Genomic DNA, 10,419 nt, shown 5'->3' with positions numbered 1-10,419 from the left:
ACTGGACCAAAGTGGTTTGTGATGGTGGGTGGAACAAACGGAGTAAGGGGCATGATTATACACCTAAGGGTTGTGTGGCTGTAATCATTGACGCTTACACAAAAAAATTGCTGTACGTGGGCATAAAAAATAAATATTGCTATGTTTGTTTTCGGGCGAAAAAAGAGGTAAAAACTCCTCTACAACATTTGTGTTTTATGAATTATGATGGCCCGTCAAAGAGTATGGAGATGGATATTCTCATTGAAGGTTTTAGAGTGAGCGATGAAATGCATGGACTGCAGTACCGTCGTTTATTGGAGATGAAGACACGAGTGTTTTATACAAATTGAAAAAGAAAATCTCATACGGTCCTCTAATTGAAAAAGAAGAGTGTGCAAACCATATTACAAAAACTACACTTCGTATCTATATAATCTAGTGAAAATGAAGAAAGGTGCACATGCAAAATTTCTAAAAAGAGAGATTATACAAAGACTTACAAAATACCTTCGTGGGGCAATAAAATAAATGCAGTGTACATGAGTGTACAGCCGATAATTTAAAAAGTTTGCTCCACAAAGGTCCCGATAATGTCTTTGGAAATCATATAAAGTGCAATGATATTTGCCCCAAAAAAAGTCAACTACCCAATGGCTTTATAGAGGATCGTTGGTACAACTTGCCAGCACAGGTTCTCCCGGATGTGAGAGATTGGGTTGAGAACATGTGAAAGAAAGCAAAAATTTCCTCCTTACCGATGTAACAACGAACCTTGCCGAAAATTACATGTCAGTAGCTGCCAAGTTTTGCGGAGGCAAGCAAATTAGTAGGTCAAAGCGAGGGTCATATCATGCCCAAATTGGTGGTGCAAGCTTGTCCTACGCAATTGGTCCAAAGTGGCATGCTTATACATGGAAAAAAACATTTAATCACAGTCCAACAAATATAATGAAGAAATTCTGTAGTAAAACCGCAAACCACCGAGCTAAATCTAAGCGAAATCTGATACGGTACTATAGTAATAATGGAGGTAGATTCCAGGCCAAAAGAAAATGCAATCAACAACTCTCTCTGGGTAACTCTGACTATGGACTGAGCTGCAACAGGCCTGATATGAAAGAAGAGGAGCTAAAAATAGCTATGGTTACATTTGAGGAGTCCTATCTAAAGAGTAGTGACACCGCTTTGAAAGAACTTTACGAGAGAACCAAAGGCCAATCTTCCAATGAAAACTGGATACATCAAAGAAGTAATAGAATAACCAGCACGTACTTTCACAGAATAGCTACACGCAAACAATCAACTAAAACTGCACCGATTATGAAATATATTAGAAGTGGAGGTTGTGGTTACTGCTCAACTGCTATTCTGAAAGGTAGTCGGTTAGAACCTGTTGCTTTCAGAGCATAGGAAGAAAAAATTGGCGCGGAAATTACGAAAGGTGAGGATATTGGTCTTTTGGTTCACTTGGCACCCCAGTTTCTTAGTACTTCCTTAGACGGGATTGTGCCAGATGGGACACCAATTGAGGCTCAGACTGTCCACAATATTCCAGAGAACAAAACAATAATTGATGCAGCTCGTACGAAAGGCCTCGTCAAAGACTTCTTTCTGCAGAGCATTGGCTTAGATATTAAGCTCAAAACCACTCACAAGTATTATAGCCAAATTCAAGGACAGCTTGAAATTTCAAATCAAGAAAAATGTTGCCTGCTTGTCTATAATAACGAGAAGGACTGGGAAGTCCTTACAATTGAACGCAATAGAGAGCATTGGGCCCGAGTATTCCCGAGCCTTTTAAGCTTCTGGAAGGAAAGTCTTACCATAAATAATTGATTCGCGCCTTCTCAGGAATTTAGAGCCCAGAGAGCCAATATATATTGGAACAGCTATGAAAACGTTGGGCTATAATAGCGATAAGAGGCAGATTTTCAACGCAAATAACACAAACCACAAAAAACAGAGACAAGAAGAATTAGCCGCTGAAGAATTTTTGCCAATTATTTGGTCTGACTCTGAACCTGAGCCGTCGTTTTTGCTTGTATTTTTATATTTATTTTATTACAATTTAATGGGCGACGAACATATAAATCATTTATCAGTTTATTTAATATGGTTTTGAGTCAAATTTGATGAAAAGAAAAAAATCTTTGATAAAAATTCAAGGCTTATCAGATTAATGATTCTTGGTTGATTTGTTATGGTAAATACATACCCAAAGGACGCTCTGGCTTTTGATGGGCTAAGAAGACAGGCGGTCAAGGTCTTATTTGTGATAAGACCTGACTTTTCATTTTAATACTTGGACCTAATAGGTTCCTTCTTTTATATTTCATTTATTTGATCATATCAATTTATGTTCATATTAAGTTTGACTTTTTATATGACTTAATTTCGGGTCATTTCAGGTTATATTATGGCTCTCTACTTTTCGTTGGATAGCTTATTGGAAAATGTGTTGTTTTCTTAGTCGCATTTATTGAAAGAGTTTCATTGAAGGTTAATCGTCGAAGTGCTTGTAGATTTTCCACTTCTCGATTGTCAATTTTTTACCAAAAATATTTAAATGCAACATTCATTTTCAGAATTAAAAAATTTAAACATTTTGTCAAAATTCTCGATAATCCGTAGTTTTTTGCAATACCTTTTTACTAATATTTTTGCACGGGGTGGATGGGGAGGCTTTTAATTATACGGATTCAATATTATATTTTCAGTCTGGCACTGAAGCCGTTTCGACCCTTGGCTAGTAGAAGGCAGAAAAAGGCAGGCGGTCAATGTCTTATTTGTGATACGACCTGACTTTTCATTTTAATGCTTGAACCTTATAGGTTCCGTCTATTCATCCAAAGTAGCATCTCTTACACTTATTTTAGATTTAATTATTCATTTAATTGATATTTTTTTTTTATTTCATTTATTCGATCATAGGAATTTGTGTTCATATTAAGTTTGACTTTTTATACGAATTTATTTCGGGTCATTTCAGGATATATTATGGCTCTTCACTTTTCGCTGAAAAGCTTTTTGGAAAATATATTTTTTCCAAGTTTCGATATAATTATTAATTTTAATTGATATTCGTTTTATGTTCCATTTATTGTATAATAGCAATTTGTGTTAATATTAAGTTTTGACTTTTTATATAATTTTATTTCTGGTCGTGTCTTGGTATATTATGGCTCTTATTTTCGTTTTAAAATATATTTGTAAAGGTTTTTTTTGGTTAATTATCCTAGTATTCGCATTAATTGAAAGAGTTTAATTGAGGGTGAATTGTCGAAGTGTTGGTAGAATTTTCCACTGCTGGGTTATTCAGTTGTGTTTTGTTTTTTTTTAATCGAAATTTAATGGAATGCAACATAGATTTATAAAATTATAAAATTTAAAACATTATGTCAAAATTTTATTTAATACGTCGTTTTTTGTAATAACTGTTCACTAATATTTTTGGCATGGGGTGGATGAGGAGGAGGATTTATAATTATAAGGATTGAGTATTATAATTTTCAGTCTAGCACTGAGGCCGTTCCGACCCTTAGCTAGTAGAAGCCCTTGAATATACTTTTATCTTTTTCTATTATTTATCAAAAGAATTGTTTCAAGTACTGTTTTGTCAGAACTTTTATTTTTTTTTGTTTTTTTAATAGATGCATGACAATGTGATTTATAAAAAAGTCTGTTTTGTTGTATTTAGATAAAATAAAGAATTCGAAATTCGCAAAAAATTCAAACTATTGTTTCTTGACTTATTTTTCTATTGAGGTTCCCATGTTATCATTTACGTTCAGTTGTTTTGTAGTTTTCAAAACAATTAGCTAGGAAGAATGCTAAACTTTGTCTGACTACGAAGCGATATAGCAGAATTTTTTCTTCTATAATTCGTTATTTTTATTTAATTTTGTCTTGACCCGGTCTTATTGACTGTTTGATCAATATCAATTAGGTTGACAGAAGAAAAATAATGTCTGTCCCATTTTGGGGTTTGGCAAATCAATACACAACAACTGACGTTTTCAAAAATTTATTTAAAAAACTTTATCCCCAAATGAGGTTTTTTCATAAAAAAATTAATCCATTAAACCAAAAATGAACAAAAATAGAGTCAAATAATCTACCAAACATACAACTACCACAAATCAGCATAAATAAACAAATGAAACCCAAAACAAACATAAATCAAAATAAATAACATAGTCAAACTCAAAACGAGCAGAAATTAATGTGAGTAGGGATCTAAACCCCTAAGCTTTCCAAAAGCCAGAATATAAATTTTACTTTACTGAAAAAATCAAATAAAGTCACTGAAAAAAATGTGCATTGTCAGTTTAATATACATATACTAATATTTATTCCTTAAAATCTTAATTAATTTTGTTCCTTAAGGTTATAAAAGTTAAAACATTTAAAAGAATTTTTTTTCAGTGAGTTACTGAATTTCTGAATATTCTGGCTTTTAGAAAGCATGGGGGTGTTGATTTATCTCCCTTCGTCCCTTTCTCATGCCCTGTAAGTTTCAAGCCAAAAATAGGAGAATTTAAGGTTTTTAGAAATTCGCGTGTCCCTACTTGAAGTAACTGATTTTTATTAATACTTTCTTTATCTTTATATGCTGATCAAAGGGGGCCTTTATTGATCCTGTCTATATGCCCTGTAAGTTTAAGGCAACTGGGACAGGTTTTTTGGCAGTTTAAGGCGCTTGATATTGATACAACCAAAATTCTAAAATGTCATGTCCTTATTAGGGTCTACTTGACCCTTTTCCACAAATACTATAAGTTTCCAGACCATTTGAGACTGAACAAAATTTTGGGGTTCATGAATTGACACAGCCAAAATTAGTCTCAATCTGTGTAACAGTAATTATCTTATACTTTTTATGTCTTTCGTTTTTTTACTTTCCAGAATTGTTTTTCTTTTCGTAAAGACGATTCAGTTAAGTTTAGTCAAGTTTTTATTCCCAGGTTCTTTACTAAAACTCTACGGATGTAAGTGATCTCGGGACCTGGAAGCTGAAATCCTAATCGACCCGAGGCCTGATATCCTTTTTTCCGGAAATTTCTGCATTTTTCTTATGCAAATTATTACATTTTTGTATTTTATTTTAGAGCCTTCCCCGAGAAATATTCATGCACACATCCTTCTCACTAAAAAAGTTAAATCACCAACCTGATTTGACTAAATCTACATATGATGGTGGGGGTGCATAATATAACTTAGAAATTAGCCGAACAAGTATGGTTTATTGATTCTGCATACAAGACTTAATGATATTGAACCAATGTGATAAAAATTATATTGGGTCAATAGATTTGAGTGGATTATAATTCAGAAACATTTAAATGGAACTTCAATTTCAAATATAAAGTGAACAAGAGGTTTCCGCACCCTTGCTAATTTATAAACTAGATAACTGAATGACGACCATATTTTCACTGGCAGTCTGTTGCTATTATCTGGTTTTCAATGACTGTCCTACAATTTATCATTGCTTTGATCTGCTTTCTGGAATTATTGCTTTCTGGACTAGACATTATACTAGCAAAAACATGGGACCCATAGATTCGCATTCAAAACTATTCCCATGTGCAATGACTGCTACCGTGATAATATCGTATCCCCTCCCGAATATGGTTCGATATGGCCCTAGTCAAACAGTTCGTGGTAACGAACTTTAAGTAAGGAGCGACCCGGAGCGTCCCGGGTGATCGTATCGACTCATTGGTCTTAGAAGATCTTGATAGGGCTCATTAAAACGGAAATTAAAAGTTCTAGTGCCCTTTTTAAGTAACCAAAAACATTGGAGGGGAACTAGGTCCCCTTACACGCCCCTTTTATCGCAAAACGGTCCTAACAAAATTTTAAGATAGCCATTTCCTTCAGCTTAGTTGAAAGGCAGGGGCGTAGCTCCAGCATTTTTATTGAGGGGGCAAACAAGTTCCACATCCAGAGAGTCAAGGAGATGGGCTATATAATAGCTTTTTTCAATTTATTGGGGGGGGGGCAACTTCCTCCATGCAAAAACCAAAAGACGCCACAGGTTAAAGGCCAAATAACAAGGCATTTGGAGATATCTGGTCCCCCCACATCCCGTGGGGAAAGGTCCTTACGTTACAAAATGTGCCCATTATTCACGTATAGTATTTGTTCGTGGTACGTTTGAATACCTTTTCCAGGGGGGGGAGGTTTGTGCGGGGGCGAGTATACCAGGGTAGACTTGTCCCGGGGGAGGGTCGTTTCCAGGCGGTAAATTTTTCAGGGGAAATTTTAAACTAGGGGAATTTTCCTGAAGTCTTATACAAAAATTCTTCTGAGTTATTGCTTTCTTATTGCCGACTCAATTTTACGCGTGGAGATGTTAAGCGTACTTGTCCGAGGTAAATTTTCACCAGGATTGGATTATCTAGAGAACAAATCTGTGATCAAGAGGGATTTATCCGTGGAGATGTTGCCAGATCTCCTGGCATTACTTGAAAACGGTAGGAAATTAAATAAAAAAACAGTTTTTTCAACTGACTGTAAGGAGCAACGTTAAAATTTAAAACGAACAGAAATTATTACGTATATAATAAGGATTACTCCTCAACACCTCACTCTTTACACTAAAGTTTGAATTATGTCCCAATTCTTTAGCAACGGCTCCCGAAACACTGTTCGTTTAATTAGAACAATAAGAAGCTTTTTTTTAAAGTTCTAAAAAACTAGCGTGAAGAGCGAGGTTTTAAGGAGTAGCAACCCCCATCATACACGCAATAATTTCCTTTCGTTTTGAGCTTTAATGCTGCTCCTTACATTCAGGTGAAAAAACTTTTTTTTAATTTAATTTCTATACAAAACTGTTACTTCCTTTGTTGGCTGGCATGATTTTTTGGCGCCTTTCTCATCATCTTTGGCTTCATAGCGCAAAAAATGTATTTTGAAAAAGAATATCAGTAACTTTATATAGAACTTAGGGCTATATCTTGGCTCCTAGGGGGGAGGACGCAATAGTCACGTTAGTGAGTATGGGTAATAGATCGGTGCAATGCATGTTCTTTTGTTGCTACAGTGATGGATTCAAAAGAGGCCGTGCAAAATCGTGCTAATCACTCAAGCTCCCCCCCCTCAATCAATTACCCGGGGCTTCTTAAATATTTGTGGGCCACTTAGTGTCATACCGCGTACTCGCATTATCTCCCGATCAAGCATTTAGTCAACACTCATAATACAATCAAGGAATAAACCCCCCTAAGGGGTGAATCTATTAGTGAGCGGTTTGTAAATGGGCGTGTTTCAAATTCGCCTGGTCTGTGTCTTCAATGTTAAGAATTTAAGTAGATTAACCTTAACAATATGCAAGCACCATTATTTTTGTGGTCTAGTTATCAGACCAAACACAAAACTGGTTTTGGCCGGTGAGCTATCGTTCTGGGCATGGAAGCTGCAAACACAGCCTCTACCTGTACCAGGGTTGCCAACTGGACATATTTTATGTTCAATGGACACATTCCTGTGTACCGGGACACAATGACATAATAGGAAAAAAAGGGACATATTTTAGAAATCTGGGATATAAAAGGGACATATTTTACAAATTTATGACATAAAATAGAATATCTCCCCACTGGATAGATATTTTTGTAAAAAAAATGACATTTTTCATCAAATCAGTATTAAAACTACTTGTCTAGCACTAAATTTACTTAACTACTTATTTTCTACAAATTTTTACAAATGTTATTTTTTACAAACGTTATTATTTTTCGGAGTTGCTTGCTCTTTCCCGCAGAGAATTATCTGCAAATACTCTTGAAGTTCTCTACAAATTTTTATTTTTCATCTATAAACGATTTTATTTCTCCTTGCTTTTACGCTACAGTCAAGATAATAGGCAAGCAGGCACCTTTTTCGATAACAATGGCTTCCGGCTTCCAGTAGTCAGGCAAAAACATCTATCTATTTATCAAGTATTACTAACTGAAAATGAAAAGTTAGCCAAAGAAAAAAATTAGATTCTTGATGATCTGGAATCAATTTTGATATCGATAGACGTACCAAAAAATTAAATTACTGTGCTGATTCCAAATATATAGTATTTTTTAAGTTTAGTGTTAGTGTGGTAAGTTTAGTTTTAAGTTTAGTGGGTCTGACAAAAATTTGCCAAATTTTCGAAAAAGGTGAAAAACACCCCATAAAAGTTAAAGAATTTTAATGGAAATCACGCCATCAGATTTAACGCATCAGAGAACCCCACTGTAGAGGTACCAAGCTTATATCTATAAAAATAAAATTTTATAGTGTTTGCCAGAAGAAGCATCACGGATTCATGTTTATTTGTTGTTATTGCTTTTTCCAGGGGTGATCATATCGAACCAATGGTACTAGAATTTCGCTAGAGGGCTCGTTCAAGCGAAGATTAAAAGGTCTATTGTCCTTTTTAATTGACCAAAAAACTGGAGGACAAGCAGCCCCGTCCCACACCCTTTTTTCCTGAAAGTTGTCTGATCAAAATTTTGAGATAGCATATCAATAGATATGTCTGGAGATGACATGACCCCTCAGAACCACCAGAGGAAGAGCCGCAAGTTATGAAATTTGCCCATTGTTTACACATAGTATTTGTTATAGGGAAGTATACCGACATTTTCTAAGGAAGGAAGGAGATCTTCTGGGAATGGATTTTCTATAGGGAGAATTTCCCATTGGGATGGAAGTTTCTGGGGGTGAACTTTTCAGGGGAAATTTTACATGGGGAGAAAATTACCATAATTTGTATACAGAATGTGTGTTATTTGTCTTTTTTCTCGTTGTTAATCCCATTGTACATGTGGAGACGCTTTGAGGGAAATCTCAGGGGGAAATTTTCAGCAGAGTTGGAATTCTTTTGGGATCTTTTTTTTGGGGCGGGGGGGGGGGCGGGTTCCACGAGAGAAATTTCCATGGGGGAATTATCACCAGGAGAAATTCTCCATGGGAAATTTCTGGGGGATAAAATTTCCAGGGGGGGGGGTACTTTCCAAACATGGATATTCCCCAATGACCTTAAAAAGGATCAGAAACTAAATGAATACAAGTGTTACTTCAAATAAAAGTATGGTAAGGAGTATTTTCCAGGCAGAATCGTAAGCAAAAAAAAAAAATTTGGGAAGGATTCGCAGCAGGGATGGAATTGTCCGGCGGTAATTTCCGAGCGGAAGAATTTTACATGGGAGGAACTTTATATAGAGGAATTTTTCGTGGGAAAATTTTCCACAGAAGGGGGTGGATTTCTTAGGCTTATCTGAAAAACGATCATAAATAAATACAAAAACTAGTTTTTCAGCCGAAAGTAAGGAGCGACATTAAAAATTAAAACGTACAGAAATTATTCCGTATATGACGGGGGCTACTCCCTCCTCAATACCCCCCTCTCTACGCTAATGTTCGACCTTTTGTCGATTTTTTTTTTAAGAACGATTCTTAAAACACAAGGGCTGTGTAATTGAAATCAAACCTTTTTTTAAAAGTTCTTGAAAAGATTAGCGTGAAGATAGGGGTATTGAGGAAAAGGCAGCTCCCCTAATATATGGAATAATTTTTGATTGTTTAAGTTTTAATGTTGCTTATTACTTCAAGTAGAAAAACCTGTTTTTTTAATTTAATGAATGAAAGAGCGATAAGGTTGCAATTTTTTTACTTCTGACCAAGGCACATCGTGTAGAAAGGGTTGTCGTTGAAAATTCGAAAGCGCCTCGATTGGAAATTGAAAGTTCTAATAAGAATTATAAGTGATTGGAAGGTGAAAAGCCCCCCCCCCACCCAAACCCTTCATTTCCCCAAACATGTCCAATCAAAATTTTGATATTGTCATTTTGTTCAGCATATATTAAAAGTCCCAGTAATTATATTTTTGTAGATGAACCCCCCCCCAAAAAAAAAGCTTTCAGGGCAAGGGTTACGAGTTATACTAGTTCCCCATTATTAACATATACGATTTCTATGGAAGGGTTGGTTTTACAAACTTTGGAGGGGACTCACTGTATTAAAAATCAGATGTTCTAGTGCTATTTTTAAGAATCAGAAGTGGTCAGATGCAAACCAGCCTCCCCCTCCCCCCCTCCACCCACGTCTTCTTTTCCCTAGATGCATCCGACAGAAATTTTGAGATAGTAATTTTGTTAAAAATGGTAAAAAAAACATATAACAATGCCCTCAGCGTTTACATAACCCCTAAGAGTCCTGGGTCAAGGGTTGTAAGTTATGCCCCAGAGGCATATAAGGTTATATGGAATGGGTAGTCGTATAAATTTGAGATGGGGCTCATTTGATTGAAGTTTAGTGCCCTTTATAAGAGTCAAAAGTGATTTTAGGGCAGCCCCCCCTCCCCGTGCCTATCAGTTCCGAAAACCAGCATCCAATCAGAATTTGGTGACATGTATTTTGTTCAGCATTGTTCAAAGGTCCAGTAATTATGCCTTT

The 10,419-nt window shown here is 35.7% G+C and overlaps 1 protein-coding gene across 1 annotated transcript in view; it reads right to left on the bottom strand.

Moving 5' to 3' along the window:
* Positions 1-523, bottom strand: part of LOC148945091 (protein CFDP2-like) — a 6,373-nt gene extending 5,850 nt beyond the window's left edge. Inside the window, exon 1 of the mRNA XM_089098941.1 lies at positions 483-523. Coding sequence (XP_088955067.1) covers positions 483-523 — 41 coding nt within the window. The remainder of the gene's footprint in view (positions 1-482) is intronic.
* Between the last annotated feature and the right edge of the window lie 9,896 nt (positions 524-10,419).

Source organism: Artemia sp. Qi Xiang Cuo, chromosome 13 (genome assembly GCF_049724085.1).
Source record: "Artemia sp. Qi Xiang Cuo chromosome 13, ASM4972408v1, whole genome shotgun sequence".
In the NCBI taxonomy this organism is placed as follows: Eukaryota; Metazoa; Arthropoda; class Branchiopoda; order Anostraca; family Artemiidae; genus Artemia; species Artemia sp. Qi Xiang Cuo.
The sequence above is the reverse complement of the archived record's forward strand: the minus strand, read 5'-3'. Positions and strand labels throughout refer to the sequence as shown.